We start from the raw sequence: 15,677 nt of genomic DNA on the forward strand, positions 1-15,677 counted from the left end.
AATGACCCAGAGGTCAAGATCATTGGTTGCTCTTCGGAGAACCAGGTTGAATTCCCAGCACCACATGGCTGTTCAGTCATTTGTTCCTCCGGTCCCACAGGGATCTGACACTCTTCTGGTCTCATAGGTACCAGGCTCACGTGAGGTAAACAGAGAAAACACCCAGACATTTTATTCTAAAGGGTTTTGTCCTCCTTTCCATAGAAACCTCATAGCCCACCCCCACAGTTACACTTCCTCCAATAAGACCACATCTACCCCAACAACGCCATACCTCCTAATAGTGTCACTCCCTTTGCGGCCATTTTCTTTCAAACCACAGTGTCATTCTAGCTCAGGCTGGTTGAGTATTCCCTACATGGTTGTGAGTTGGCCTTGAACTCATGGAAATCCTGTCTTCTAAGTTGTCATACCCAGCTAAAAGTTACTTTTTGAATTATCACTAGATCCAGCTTCAGTTTTCCGAAAGGAACCTTCTTCCGGTGGGTGGGGGGGTGTAATAAAAAAGCTAGGTTATTACAAAGCTCAGATTTGGGGATGGGAAGATACAGCAAACAACTTGTTTTTAACTGATTTCATGTGTGCCCAGTGCCTGCAGAGGTCATGTGGATGCTGGGAACTGAACCTGGGTCTTCTACAGAGGTAGCAAATGCTCAACAGCTGAGCCATCGCTCTAGTTCCAGGTCAACAATGTATATAGTTAACCATTAAAAAGAAAAAAGGATTATTTGCCCTCCCACCAGCTCCACACACCTGGGTTAGGGAGGAAGACATCTCTTAAAATGTAGTTGGGAATAATGGTCCCAAGCTCTTGCTTGAGTGGTCCAGCCAGAGGTAAAAAGAACATATCTGTAAGAAGCAAAAAGAGTCAAGCCTCTGGAAGAATAGTAGCAACTCTGAACTGAGAAGTGGTTTCAGTCAATAGTCCTGTCCTACTGTCCCTGTTGGCATCCATCCATGGAATGCACCAGTCACCTTCCTGAGAGAAAAGCATGTCTACCACATACTGCTTGCTTTATTTACATGAGCACAACGTTCCATAATGACAACCACTTCAGCCCACATGGTCTCTCACCTAAACCCTCCTCTACTGTACGTTCCTCCATCTCTGCCACTTCAAGGTACACCCACACAAACATTTAAAACTAGTGTCTGATAACCCGATTACCTTCAGAGTCCTGGGTAAAGAGCAGGTTTGGCTGCAGCTGTAACAGAGTAGGCTCTTCTTGGCACAGAGCCTGAGGGCTGTCCAGAAATGGCCCTGAGCCTTGACTCCTATCATTGGTTATATCTTGCAAAGGCATTTTAGTGTTGTGGGCAATGACCTGCTGGCCTTGGGAATCCTCAGTGAAAAGCTGACTCCAGGAGTCCCTCTCATTCCTTTCACTATCCCAGGGAAACACAGAAAGAAGAGGGCTTTTTGCCACTGACAGCGGTTTTTTGCTACTCCAGGATTCTAATCTGTAAGTTGGAAGATGCACAGGGGCCTGCCTGTTTTCCTTGGCAGTCCCTTTTTCTCCCAGTTCAGCTTTGTCCAAGGGCTGATAGCATTTACTCCCAGACGGTCTAATGTGGCTTCCCATGCCTGGACATTTTGTCTTAGGTCCATGAAGCCATTCCCTTTTCTTCCTGGCCTCTCTTTGGTCCAGCAAACAATAACCATCCATGTCCTGGGTAAAGGAAGAATTCAGGGAGGCTTTACTTAGTCCAGCATCCATCAGGATGTCAGGTTGGGATGAAGATGTTGTCGTCAAAGACGGTGTTTCCAAACTGTGGCAGCTAGAAAACTGGGGAGATGGAGAATGTCCAGCTTCCTGGATGTCTGCAGGAGCTGATGTGGCCAAAGGTGATACCAAGCAATCCCCCAATCTCTGGGTTCTCTTGCATTCTTTGTTGATCTGATTTTCTTTAAGAGTTAAAATGTTCTTCTGGTTCCCACCATTTGCCATTCCTAATGAAACGAAAGATAATTCCACTAAAAAAATTGTCCTGAGTAGGATTTTGTTGTGTTTTCTGAGACTAGTATCAGCTGCTATTACTACTGGGTATAGGAGTCCTAGACTCTTGAAATAACTTCATGGCTAATAGTCCTGTTTTCAGTCTTGCTTTTCTCTGCTGAATGCTCTAAAACTTCCTTCATATATTCCTCTACTCAAACACGTGGGTGCTCCCAGTGACCTACATCTACCTAATATGTCAAGTGTAGTTTACAGTTAGACCATGGCCAACTTCTCCAACTCAGTTTTTGTTACATGCTTTTTAACACAAGGCAAAATAGTTTTTCTTTTTTCATTTTAAACTTTTTATTTACTATGGTTCCTACTGAACAATGATCCTGCCACTAGCTAACACAAATCCAAATATTACCCTTAAGGAAATATTCTCGGCAGATATTTTGTAAGGTCATAAAATCATTATCAAACTCTAAAATTTTCTGGTAATAATAAAAATAAACGTAGCTTTTCCACAATTCAGACATTTCATGGGAAAGCCAATGAAGATATTGTATTACGATGCTAAATCAACCAGTTACAAACTGAAAAACTAGCATCTAGCTAGTCCATTTCATTAAGTGTAGGATGGATCCTGTTCTCCCTTAAGGATGAATGAAACAGATTCCCAGTCTACACAAATTATATCAAGATACAGTTTTAAAAAGCAGAATGGTAGGTTTATTTTTGTCCTCTCCTATTAAGTTACACTGTTCTGTGAGAACATTTGCTTTTTCTTAGAATTCAACAATATATAAAATACATAAGATTTTGTAACTGAGGAAAGTTGATTTTGGGGTTATACATAAATTAAAAGTGTAAGTTTTATGTGGAGGGGGAATAGTGCACATTCTGTTTATATAGGACAATCCTGAGTAACACGCAAGAGTGGGCCCACCCCCTCTCCACCTGGCTCTGTATGCTCAAGCCTGCTCTGAGCTCTCACGTATGCCCCTCCTCACTGCTCTGTTGGTAAATACAAATATTTAAAATTAGACGGAGCAGAACAGAACCAGCAAAGCACATATATAAAAAGCATGTATAATATATTCCTTTTCCAGAGCAACATCTACAGTTCATAAATGTTCAACATGGAGAAATGAACACACTTGTTCTGCTCCTCAGATAATGAAATATTCCCAGGCAGGTCACCATACCTGGTTGCAAGGTGACAAAGGATGCAATACTGGTCTGCCGAGTGCTTCTTCTTTGAGTAAAAGAAATATCACATTTTCTCTCTCCAGGAAGCAATGTCAGCATTTTGGTGCCTGGTTTGATTAAATGTGTCTGAGGGAGAAAAATAATTGAACCTATTACTATACCAGTGATTCATATTAGTTCACCCTGTTCTCTAGGTAGTTTGTACTGGACATCACCTCCCACTACTTCCTGCCATCTTGAGGATACTGACCTCGGGAATCACATATTCCAAGTGGCCCTGTCTTTCCAATTTCCAACAGTTATCAATAAAGCTAACCAAAGAGAAAACCTTAAGAACTGATAAATACTTTCAGCAAGGCGGCAAGATATATTAGCATACATTATCTGTAGCCTTCCTATATACCAATAACAAGCATGTCAAGGAAGAAAGCATATCCAAAATTACCTCAGGAAAGAATACCTTGGCATAAACTTAACTAAATAATTGAAAGATCTCTATAATTATAATGGAAACTTCAATAAAACACTCAGAGAAAAGATCTTCCATGCTCATGACTTCCAAGAACTGATACTGTGAAAATGGCTATCTTACCTTGGTCATTAATACTGTCCATTTGACAAGCGTTAAAACAGCCTAGGAGGCAAGCTTCTGGGGCGCACTGGGAAGGAATTACCTAGATTAGGTTCGCTTCTGGCCATGCAGAATTATTTTAAATTAACTGAGGTGGGAAGACTCACTCTTAAATAGGCAGTGCCATGCAGAAAAAGGAGAAAGCTTGCTGAGCCACCAGCAGTCATTCTCTGCTACTAACTGCAGGTGCAAGGCGACCAAATGTCCACCACAAGGTACTATCCCCTCCAACGTGAGCGAAAATTAACCCACAGGAAACTTAACCAATCTACAGATCCCATGCTACCCCCATCAAAACACCAACATTGTTCTTCACAGAATAGAAGAAAACCTTAAAATTCATTTGGAAGCACGAAAGACTCTGGATAGCCAAAGCAATCCTGAGTAAAAAGAATGCAGAGATCTTGCCACACCCGATTCCAAGTTAAGGTTCAGAGCTATAGTAATAAACAGCACGGCACTTGCACAAAAACACACATGTAGATCAATAGACGAGAATAAAATACCTAACATTAACACAAGCAGCTACAGTCATGATATATATAATACACATACACATATATAGATAGATAGATGTCAAAAAATACTAACTGGAGTCTCTAACAGAAGGTGCTGGGGAAAGCTGAACAATGAAACTAGGCCCATCTCTCTCAACACAAGCCAACTTCAAAGTGCTCAAAGACCTTAATGTAAGAACTGGAACTGCTAAGGGAAAAAGTAGATAAAATACACTTTTTCTGAGTATAACTCCAGTTGTTCAAATATAGAACCAATTAACAAATAGAACCTCCTGAAATTAAAAAGCTTCTTTATAGTAAAGAAAACAGTTAATTGAAAGAAGAGACGATCTACAGAAAAGGAGAAAAATTTTGTGATATATATATGACAGTATTAATATCTATAATATATTAAGAGCAACAACTAAACAACAAGAAAATAAACCCAATCAAGAAATATACACTAAGGAGAGGCTATAGACATGGCTTGGCAGTTAAGAGCACATATTGCTCTTGCAGAGGACTGGAATTTGATTTCCAGTACCCACATCAGGCAGCTCACAACAGCCTATAACTCCAGCTCCAGGAAATCTGACACTCTCTAGCTTCTGTGGGTATCTGCATTCACAAGCATATATCCGCACATAGACACACCTTTAAACAGAGGCAGGAGGATTTCTATGAGTGCGAGGTCAGAGTAGTCTACAGAGCAAGTTCTAGGGCAGTCAGGACTACACAAAAAGACGCTACCTTAAAAATAAATAAATAAATAAAATGTGTGAAGGAACTGTGAGTAGTTCTCAAATGAATATAAAAATAATGTCTTTAGTGGTTAGAGAAATGCAAATTAAAACTACTCTGATGCTGGGCGGTGGTGGTGCGCTCCTTTAATCTCAGCACTCAAGAGGCAGAGCCAACCAGATTTGAGTTCAAGGCCAGTCTGGTCTACAGAATGAATTCCAAGACAGTCAGGACTACACAGAGAAATCTTGTCTCAAAATAAACGACTCTGATATTCCATCTAACCCTTTTCAGCTATCAAGAACATAAATAAGGGGCTTATCTTAGTTAAGTTTCTATTACTGCAATGAAATACCATGACCAAAAAAAGTTGGGGAGAAATGAGTTCATGGCTTATACTTCCACATTGTTGTTCATCACCAAAATCAGTAAGAACACGAAGTCAAGCAGGGCAGGAACCTGGAGACAGGATCTGATACAGAGGCCATGGAGGAGTGCTGATTACTGTCTTGCTCTACATGGCTTGCTGAGCCTGCTTTCTTATAGAACCCAGAACCATCAGCCCAGCGATGTTACTACCCACAATGGACTGGGTCCTGCCCTCAACAATCGCTAATTAAGAAAATACACCTTACAGCTCGATCTTACGGAGGCAGTTTTTCAGTTGAGGCTCCTTCTTCTCTGTTGACTTTAGCTTGTGTCAAGTTCACATAAAACCAGCCAGTACAGGGCTGGAGAGATGGCTCAATGACTAAGAGCATTGGCTACTACTCTTCCAGAGGACCCAGGTTCAATTCCCAGCATCAATATTCCTGGCAGCTAACAATGGTCTAGAACTCCAGTTCCAGGAGATCTGGTTCCCTCTTCTTGTTTGAGGGCCCCAGGCATGCACCCAGTACACAGTTGCATGTGTAGGCAAAACACCCATACTCATAAAATAAAACTTAAAGGGAAAAAAATGACAACAAATGTGGGTAAAAGGGAACCCTTATTTACTGATGGTGGGCATGTAACATAATGCAGCCACAGTGGAAATCCTCAAAAAAATTCAGAACCAGAACTAGCATGTGACCCACCTCTTCCACTCCTGGGCATATGCCCCGAGGTTATAACCTACTGCAGTGATATTTGCTCATCCATGTTTATTGCTGCTCAATTCCCAACACCAAAGAGACGTTATCAACCCAGAGGTCCATCAACAGGTGAGAACGGGTAATGAAAATGTGGTATACATACATAATAGAATTATTCAACCTTAAAAAAATTATGCAATTTTCAAGAAAATGGATAGAACTGGGAAACTTACATTGTGAGGCAACAAAGCCTCAGAAATACAAATACAGCTTGTGCTCTCATGAAGGCAGACTTAAGTTCTAATTTGTACAAATTCACACCAGTGTGGGGGGTGAGAGAGTGTAAATTCCAGGAAACTAGAAAAGGGTCTATGAGAGGAGAAAACACAAGCTAAGAAGCAGTGAGGGTGATAAAATGTGTATTGTGGTGAAAATACTGAGGGCAGAAGGGTTGGCCCAGGAAAGAGATGTAGTAATGAAGGTGGCACCAGGAAATAGACTACCTGCTGCTTTGCATACTAAAAAAAATAGTAGTAAAATACAAGCCATGAAATAGCACCAACGCTGCACGGCAGACTTCCCTAGCTTTCTGTTTGGAAGCCCTTTCCAGGTCAATGTGTGCCTACGCTGAGCACTGCGGTCTTCGCGAGCTAAGTCAACATGAGATTGGGACTTGGGGAAGCTGAGGTTGGACCTGCAGTTCAGAGATGACTTTCAGACATCTACAGAGATCCCTTCAGTCTCTGCTCAGGCTACACTTGTATTTGGGAAACAGCCAGTTCAAACTGCAGGCTGAATGATTCCCAGAGCTCACACAACCCAGGGAAAACAGTCACGAGTTTCCATGTCATATGTTCTCTGCTAATGTGACCATCCTATTCTTACATGAAAGAGGTCCTTATTGCTTCACCTTGAATATGGGGGAAATTCCAAACTTCTGCCTTGCTCCCTGGAGATGCTCACTCCTGGAACCTAGCCAACACATTTGAAGACGCCCACACTGGCATATGGGTCTTCCGTTTTATAGGAACACACACATCTTAAATATGTGAAATATTGTGAATGATATTTGAGTGTCTACATGCAAAATGCTGAAATGAAAACAAAACAGACTCTGCCCTGGAAAAGTTTGGAGCTTTGAAGATAAAACAAGCTATTAATAAATAGTTAGTACATATATGCTAAATCCTATAAAGAAAACAACAAGTCAGAAAATTGTAAGCCCTCAATTGGCAAGACATCTGAGAATAAAGCTTTTTACAGCCAGGCTCGGTAGCACAAGCCTTCAAGTTCAGCACTCAGCAGGCAGAAGCAGGCAAGGCCAGCCTAGTCCACATAGTGAGTTCCAGGCCAGCCAGGGCTACATAGTGTAATAAATAGCTACATATAAACAAACAAAGTGTTTTGCTAGGTTGGTCATTAGTTACTTTTCTAATGGCTGTGCTAAAACATCATGTCAAGGCAGGTTATAGGAATTTTATTTACAATTCCAGGAGGTTAAGGGTCTGTCATGGCCAAGTGTGGCAGCAGCGTGGCAGCTGGAAGGATCCCTTCCTAGCTGAGGGATCACATCTTGAACTGCAAGCATGAGGCAGAGAGCACAAGCTAGAAATGACACACGTCCTTAAATTCTCAAAGCTTGCCTACACGGACACACTTCCTCTAAGAAGGCCACAGCTCCTAAGCCTTCCAAAACAGTACCAACCTAGGACCAAGTATTCAAATGGCCAAGACTATGGGAATATCTCATCTAAATCACGGGTCATCTTTGGTAGGCACTAAAGGAAATTCAAAGTGCTGGCAGATGATGACACTGTCTGTCAGCTAGCTGTCTTAGAATACCTATGGCCTTGGGGGGGGGGGCAACTGAGCACTCTCAGTTCTGAGAACAGAGAGCGACTCAGGTACAAAGTCCTTGGCTGATTCTAGTATCTGAACATAGAGACAGCCTCTATATGTACTCTGTACTGCTGAAGAAAGCCTGCCTATGAGCCAGGCTTGGTGGTACGTGCCTGTAATTCCAGAACTTGGGAGGTAGAGACAGAAGGATCATTAGTTCAAGACCATTCTCTGCAATGCAGCAAGTAAGTTGGAGGTCTGTCAGCATGGAATGTGTGTGTGTGTTGGTTTTATTCTTTGATGAGTATGGGTGTGCGTGACTATAATCCCAAGGCAGGACAGAGGACTCATGGGGGTCAATGCCTTTTACACAGTCCAGGACATTATTCAAACAAGTTTTCCTTGGAGAGTTTCAACTGGTGGGCTTAAAGCAAGCAGATGCGAGTTCTAGAAGGTGGTATGGTTAGTACCATCAGTGTCAGGTAGGGAAGATCAGCAAAGCCCGTCAGACAGGCCACATCTAGCTGTCCCTCAGGGAACTGGTCACCAGCACAGAGCTGTATAGGGCAGGAAACTGGATCTACGGCACTGAGGAACTCAGAGGTCCCAGGTTAGAGTACAAGCTTGAGAACTTACAGTCAATGGCCTCCACTGCCGGCATGAGAAAATGTAACTTCTAATTAAAATGGATGCCAGGATGATATAAAGCATGAGACTTGATTACAGTCTTGCATTTGCCAAGCTATAGGTGAAGCTCCCACAAGTGCTGCCATCTTGGACTCTGACACTGTTAATTCAATGAGATAAGCTTTTCCTCTCTAATAGGAAGCAATGAGGTAGTGTCAGAAAGGGGGAGTGTTAACCACTCCCACAACCACGTTCCTGGAGCTCTCCAGATGATTTCTACCCGCAAAAGCTCAAAGTCATCCCACTCGTTCCGCAGAGTGAAAGAGTAAGACACTAGAACAGGGGCAGAGAACGCAGAGCTGGAACAAGGTGTTCATTCACTCAGCAGATAACCGTTTGGAAGACCACCTGCTGGACTTTCATGCCGATGGAGAGAAATGCACCAAAGGACAGGTTAAATATGTAGCATATTTACGTCTGACGAACAGTGCTATGGTGAAAAATAAAGACAGTGAGGGAGTATGTGGTTTCGGCACCAAGGCTCCTACTTTATGGGGGCTAAGAACAACTCACTGATCTGAGCACACACAGAACAGAGCAATGGAACCCTCTAATCCCTCCACACGGGCAGAGAAGTGCAAAGGTACCCGGAGAACGGCTGGAGCAGACAGGATGAGGCAGAGACACGGACCGGATGAAAGCTGAATGGCGTGAGAGCACACACACTGAAACAGTGCTGGAGGGACTGAAAGGAGCGTCTGGTTGTTATGGGCGGTGGAGTAAATTAAACCAAGCAAATGGTCATTCTGGCGCACGTGAGAGATAGGGTAAGAAATATGACTATAAACTAGGCATTGGGGCATCTTCTCATAATCCCACTATGTGGGAAGCTGAGGCTGGAGGATTTTGAGTTTGAGAACATAGTGGGACCTTTTCTGAAAGGAGGGGGGGACAGAACTGAGGATATAGTAGGTGGTAGAGAGAGTCTCAGACACAGTGAGGCCCTATGTTCAATTCAAGGACAAAATGATAGGATGGGAGGAGGAGGACGGGAGGAAAGAACTCTAACTCCACCTGACAGCCCAGCAGAGAATGTGCTGACTGTATGAATGCTAATGAAGCTGCTCAGATCAGGGCGGCAGTCAGTGCTCCACTGCACTGGCCTAGAAACTGATGGCGACTCAGCAGAAATGGTATGCTCACAATTCCATTTTTCCTGATCATGTCCTTTAATTATAATGACATTTAGATGTAACACAATGGAGCCAAACAAATATATCATCTTAAATTTGCGTTGTCTCTCTAACGTGTAGGAAAAACCCTTTTCCCTAAGGCTCACTAGGGTGTGTTCACATGTACACAGTGGATCATACATACACACACATGTATACAAAGTTCAAATGACAAAAAAGGCTGGGAAAGCAGCTTAGTGGCAGAGCACTTGCCTGGCATGTGAGAGGCCCTAGATTCAATCCCTAGTGCTGCCGGCAAGGAGGCAGTGGATATTTTTCAATGTTTTTACATAGAAGAAGCACAGTTAAATATAAAACTTAGAAGTTACATAAATTAGCCTTTTGAGGTATCATATTGTCATAACTTGTAGGTCTTACGTGGAAAGCTCTCTGTATCTAGTTGGAGGTGGGCAGCTGTGACCGGGTGAGGAAACCCCTCTTACTTGAGGTTTGGCTTTCTGTTGTCTCAGTTATCTACAGCAACTCAAGCCTAACATATTAATGGAAGTCACAAAAATAAATAATTTGAATTTGAATTATACTCAGCATGGTGGTAAATTTCTACACCATCCTACTGCAGCAGGATGTGAAACATCTTTCTCCATTGTATTTACACCATATATTCTACTGTCCCCATGAGAGCTGAGAGACCACGTTTGTGTGCCTTTTAAAACAGCATATTGTTAGAGCTACTCCTTTTCTATTATTGTTCTGTAGAAGGTTAAAACTTTAGGGTTAGGGATGGATTTCAGTGGGTAGAGTGGTTATCTAGCATACATAAAGCACTGAATTTGATCTCTAGCACCCTATAAAATTGGGTATAACAACACATGCTTAAAATTCAGCACCCAGGAGACAGAGATGGGTGATCAGAAGTTTAGGTCATCCTTGACCTCGTATGAGCTCAAGGCCAACCTGTACTACGTGAAACCCTTTCTTCATAAGGGCTGAGAGTCAAGAGTGCTTACTGGTTTCCTAAAGGATCCAAGTTTGGTTCTAGTACCTACAATCAGGCAGTTCACAATTGCCTTTGACTCCATTTCCAGGGACCTCTGACCTCCACAGGCACCTGCATCCATGTGCACATACCCCAACACAGGCACGCACACCTACACATAACTAGAGAAAAATAAATCTCGCCCTGCATAGTGACACACACTTTTAATTCCAGGCTCATCTACAAAGTGAGTTCCAGGGCAGTCAGGGCTACAGTGAAACCCTCTCTCAAAATAATAACCCAGCACTCAGGAGACAGGCAGACGGAGTTCTATGAATTTGAGGGCATACAGCATATATAGGGTTCAGTACAGAGGTTTCAAACACCCCCATTAGGGGGGACATTACTTATATACACATGTCTTGAAGGATACCAACCTGTTAACTGTAGCTACCACCAATGTGGCCTTTTGTTTTTAAAACAACTCAGTATTATTTGTTTGGTTTATTTTTATAAGTATGTATGGGTGTCTATCAAGTAGCCCAGTGGCCTTGAACTCTTCTGATTTTCCCTATCCCCATTTCCTAAATGCTGGGTTACAGGCCTGTGCTACCAGGCCTGGCTAAATACTTTTTAAATTCAAAAAGAAAAAAAGCAAGAAAACAACTATCTGCTGTACCAAAACCTAGGTGGTGAGGACAACACTGCATGTCTGGTAGTGAGAACAGGTAAGACACAAACCCACTTTAAACATAGGCTCAAGGGTATGCTTCCCTCATTCGCTCCAAAACGACAGCTTTGTTCAAAGACCAAGAGGGGAGAGGCAGGTTTTCCAAAGCGTTGCCAGTAGCCCTGCTTTGTGACCTCCCTGCTAGCTCTCTAGAAAAGGCAGGTCTGTGTTGTCAGAGATGCTGTGGTGCTCCTCTCTGGTATCTGCAGTGTTCAATGAGAATGCAGTAGGAAGAAAACATTCCCAACACTAAGTGTGTGGCTTTTTCCTCACAGCCTAGCAAACAATCCAGGCAGCAAAAACCAGCCAAGTGGCCTCTAACGCAATTCATTCTGACACCATTTCCCACAGATGACGTCAGATCCCAAAGGCTGAGTCAGGCCCCCAAGATGCTACCCCATTTAGACGCCAACCCCAAGCCCAGGGTTGTTTACCTGTGTTATGCATTCCACAAACCACGGTTATTTGCTCTGGAGAAGTTCACAGAGCCCAGAGAAATACTAGCATTTCCTGTTTTCTTTAAATATTACCAAGGGCTCCATGTGATAGCATACACTGTCATCTCAGCAGGAGGGAGGCAGGAGGATCAAGGAAAGTTGAAGGCCAGTCTGGTCTACATAGGGAGCTCCAGGCCAGTCTGGGCTACATTAAAAAAAAAAAGAAAGTAATAATTACACAGGATACCAAAGAAAACATACATATATGGTGTAGATGGTGAGAGAAAAGGTTGTATAACATTCTTGTCACAGAAATGGCTTTTAGATTTGATGTGGGATGTCCTTCTATATATGTGTTCCTTTTATTGGTTGATGGAAATCCAAACACAGATATAGAGAGTAGGCAGAGTCAAGGAGATGCCATGTAGCTGTTGAAGGAAAAATACGCCACCGGAACCTTACTGGTAAGCCACAGCCTCATGGTGATACACAGATTATTAGAAATGGGTCAATTTAAGATATAAAAGTTAGCTAGGAATACACTTGAGCTATTGTCCAAACAGTGTTTAATTAATAGTTTCTGTGTGATTATTCGGGTCTGGGAAGCCGGGAAACAAACACGCACTCTCTGTTTCCATGGGTTTTGTGTTTGTTTTGTTGTTTCCCAAGACAGTTTCACTGTATAGTCCTAGCTGACCTGGAAATCATCCATTCAAAGATGGCCTCAAACACGCACTCCTCTTGCCTCCAGCTTCTGGGTCACATGCCATCAAACCTAGCTCATAAGCTGTTTGAAATAGCAAAAGATGGAAGACAATTTTTCATCAATTAGGGACTGATGTAGGTGGGTCATCTGTCTATCTGTTGTTTTCATTGGTTAATAAAGAAACTGCTTGGCCTGGTAGGTCAGAACATAGGTGGGTGGAGTAAACAGAACAGAATGCTGGGAAGAAGGCAATGAGGCAGACGCCATGGAACCAGCCACCAGGTCAGACATGCTGAATCTTTCCTGGTAAGCCACGATCTCGTGGTGGCATACAGATTATTAGATATGGGTTAATCAATATGTGAGAGTTAGCCAATAAGAGGCTAGAACTAATGGGCCAGGCAGTGTTTAAAAGAATACAGTTTCTGTGTAATTATTTCGGGGGTAAGCTAGCCGGGATCCAGGTGAGAATGCAGCCTGCTGCTCCTCCTACAAGGGACTACTGAAAAGATACAGAAAGACACAGTCACATAAGACACAGACACACACAGACACACACACACACAACACTGCTAAGGACACTGGTCACATGGAGTTCATACACTGAAGCATTAACTCCCAAAGATGGTACCTGATGGAGCCTTTGGGAGGATGAGGCCAAGTGGGTCTCTCATGACACTAGAGAACCTGCTGTTTCTTTCTCCATGCATGTACCCACATAGGCATACACCACAGTGTTACCTAAGCACACTGCAAGAATCCTCACCAGACAGGAGTATGATGACACCCTGACCTCAAAACTTGCAATCCTTAGAACTGAGAAAACCAATTCTGCTGTTTAAACCATCTAGTCTATGGTATTTTCTTATGGCATCCTGGGTTAACTAAAGTAATATCACTGCATACAATGAATGGCATTTGATATGTGTAATATTACAAAGGCACAAAGCAGCTCTATGAAAACATTAAACATGAAAACATATGAAGCAAGAAAGAAAGACACAGTTGCAGGCTGCAGACATGGCTTAGTGGTTAAGAGAGCTTGCTGCTCTTCCACAGGCCCCAAGTTTAGTTCCCAGCACCCACAAAACTCCAGCTTGCCTCCAAGGTCATCCATATAGACATGTATGCAAAAAAATTTTTTTTAAATCTTAAGACACACACACACACACACGCGAGAGAGATGACTCAGTGGTTAAGAGCACATGCTGCTCTTTCTAAGGATCTGAGTTCAATTCCCAACACCCACATTAGGTGGCTTACAACTGCCTGTAACCCCAGGTCCAGGGGATTGCACATCTCTGAACTCGGTGAGCACCTGCATTCATGTGCACATACCCCACACACAAATACATAATTAAATTAATAAAAATCTAAATACACACAAATTGCTAAACAATGTATAGCATGCTACTATTTATAAATAGGAAAGAAAAGATGCATTTGCTTGTTGCAGACACAGAAATCCCTGGAAAACTACAGTAATTCCAGGGTAAGACAGGACCTTTAACTTGCAGAGTGTGTCAATAGAGTACACATTACACCTTTAAATGTCAGAGTGCGTCAATAGATTACCAATTCCAATTTTTTTGGTTTATCGACACAGGGTTTCTCTGTAGCTTTGGAGCCTGTCCTGGAACTAGCTCTTGTATACCAGGCTGACCTCGAACTCACAAAGATCTGCCTGCCTCTGCCTCCCGAGTGCTGGGATTAAAGGCATGCGCCACCACTGCCCAGCCCCCAAAATGTTTTTTTTTAAAAAGAATACTTATTTATTTATTTATTTATTTATTATGTATACAATATTCTGTCTGCGTGTCTGCCTTCAGGTCAGAAGAGGGCACCAGACCTCATTACAGATGGTTGTGAGCCACCATGTGGTTGCCGGGAATTGAACTCAGGACCTTTGGAAGAGCAGGCAATGCCCTCAACCGCTAAGCCATCTCTCCAACCCCCCAAAAATGTTCTTAAGAGGGGAAAAATAGTTATCACTTGTTAGCCCACGAAAAATGACTTCAGCAGGTAGTGGTGGCCTTTAATCCCAGCACTCCGGAGGCAAGGGGAGGTGGATCTCTGAATTCAAGGCCAGCCTGCTCTACAGAGCAAGGTCTAGGACAGAGAAACCCTGTCAGGGGGTAGGGGGATGGCTTCAGTTGTAAGACGATTTTAAGACTCCTCAATTCTTTCAGCTGAGCACGGGGGCACACACTGTTCCTAGTACTTCGAGGCAGACAGGTGGCTCTCTGTGAGGTCCAGAATCCCTGGCTCCAAAAACAAAACAAAAAAGCAAAAGAACCAAAGCAAAAGAAAAACAATTTTCATAAGCAAAATGGTTCACAGCTGGTCTTTAGACGGCTAATCTATCCAAAGCTCTGCCTGTCAGCAGTAATTATTCTGATTCCACGTCCTGCCTGGTTAAATGGACCGGTACTACCATACAGCTGTATCACAAAAGGTAACATTGCCTGACACCCGGCACAATGGCCAGCAGGAAATGCTAAACAACTACCTCACACTTGTTGGTTGTTGATCTAATCAGGCGAACCTGGCGTACTCAACCCTCCTTCACTGGGAAAAGATCAAGGACACCGGCAACGCATATTAAATGCCTACTACAGTCTCCAGCACCCCAGGGATGCCCGTTTAATGTTGGGCCAGATCCTCGCCCTGCATTTTCGATGTTCTGCAAGCTGGGGAGAACACACCCTGTGGGTGACCCTAGTTGAGCCTCTCCCAGGATGCCACAGGACGACTTAGGCGCCGGCTTAGGCCGCACGCAGCCCGTGGCCCCGAAGCCGTCCTCCCTCCATGCCGGCCCCCTCCCCTCGGGCGTCCCCAAAGCCCGCGTGCCGCTTCAACCGTGGCGGCCCACCTGCACCTTCCGCCTCTTCAGCGCCGCCGCATCCAGCCACACGCCACACGCCTCCTCCTTCTTCTCCTCCAGGCCTCTGCGTCCCATGGCGGCCGCAAACCGCGCGCCTCTGCAGGCGCCGTTTGCGCCGACTCCTGTTCGGATCTCGCGCCGCTGCGGGAGGCGGGGCCCCGCCGCGGCCGCCAAGACGTAGGCCCCGCCCA

General features: G+C 43.7%; 1 protein-coding gene across 2 annotated transcripts; it reads right to left on the minus strand.

Annotated features, from left to right (window-relative positions):
• Positions 1 to 997: 997 nt before the first annotated feature.
• Positions 998 to 15,629, minus strand: Aunip (aurora kinase A and ninein interacting protein). 2 transcript variants are annotated; one of them, XM_048443161.3, is made up of 3 exons: positions 15,475 to 15,629; positions 3,149 to 3,278; positions 998 to 1,951 (listed from the first exon to the last, which is right to left on the minus strand). In XM_048443161.3, the coding sequence occupies exons 1-3, from the start codon at positions 15,559 to 15,561 to the stop codon at positions 1,146 to 1,148; spliced, it is 1,023 nt and encodes a 340-aa protein (XP_048299118.3). In that variant the 5' UTR covers positions 15,562 to 15,629; the 3' UTR covers positions 998 to 1,145. The 2 variants fall into 2 exon arrangements, with proteins under 2 accessions (XP_048299118.3, XP_085546643.2); XM_085690517.2 differs by having other exon boundaries at positions 15,481 to 15,612.
• Positions 15,630 to 15,677: the final 48 nt, after the last annotated feature.

The sequence above is a fragment of the Myodes glareolus genome, chromosome 6 (genome assembly GCF_982192425.1).
Source record: "Myodes glareolus chromosome 6, mMyoGla1.1, whole genome shotgun sequence".
Classification (NCBI taxonomy): Eukaryota; Metazoa; Chordata; class Mammalia; order Rodentia; family Cricetidae; genus Myodes; species Myodes glareolus.

Coding starts and splice junctions, on each gene's coding strand:
- Aunip (XM_048443161.3), bottom strand. CDS start 15,561: ATGGGACGCAGAGGCCTGGAGGAGAAGAAGGAGGAGGCGTGTGGCGTG. Junction 3,279..15,474: donor TGAAGAGGCGGAAGGTGCAG/GTGGGCCGCCAC, acceptor TTTCTCCCTCAG/ACACATTTAATCAAACCAGG. Junction 1,952..3,148: donor CTTTGTCACCTTGCAACCAG/GTATGGTGACCT, acceptor TCGTTTCATTAG/GAATGGCAAATGGTGGGAAC.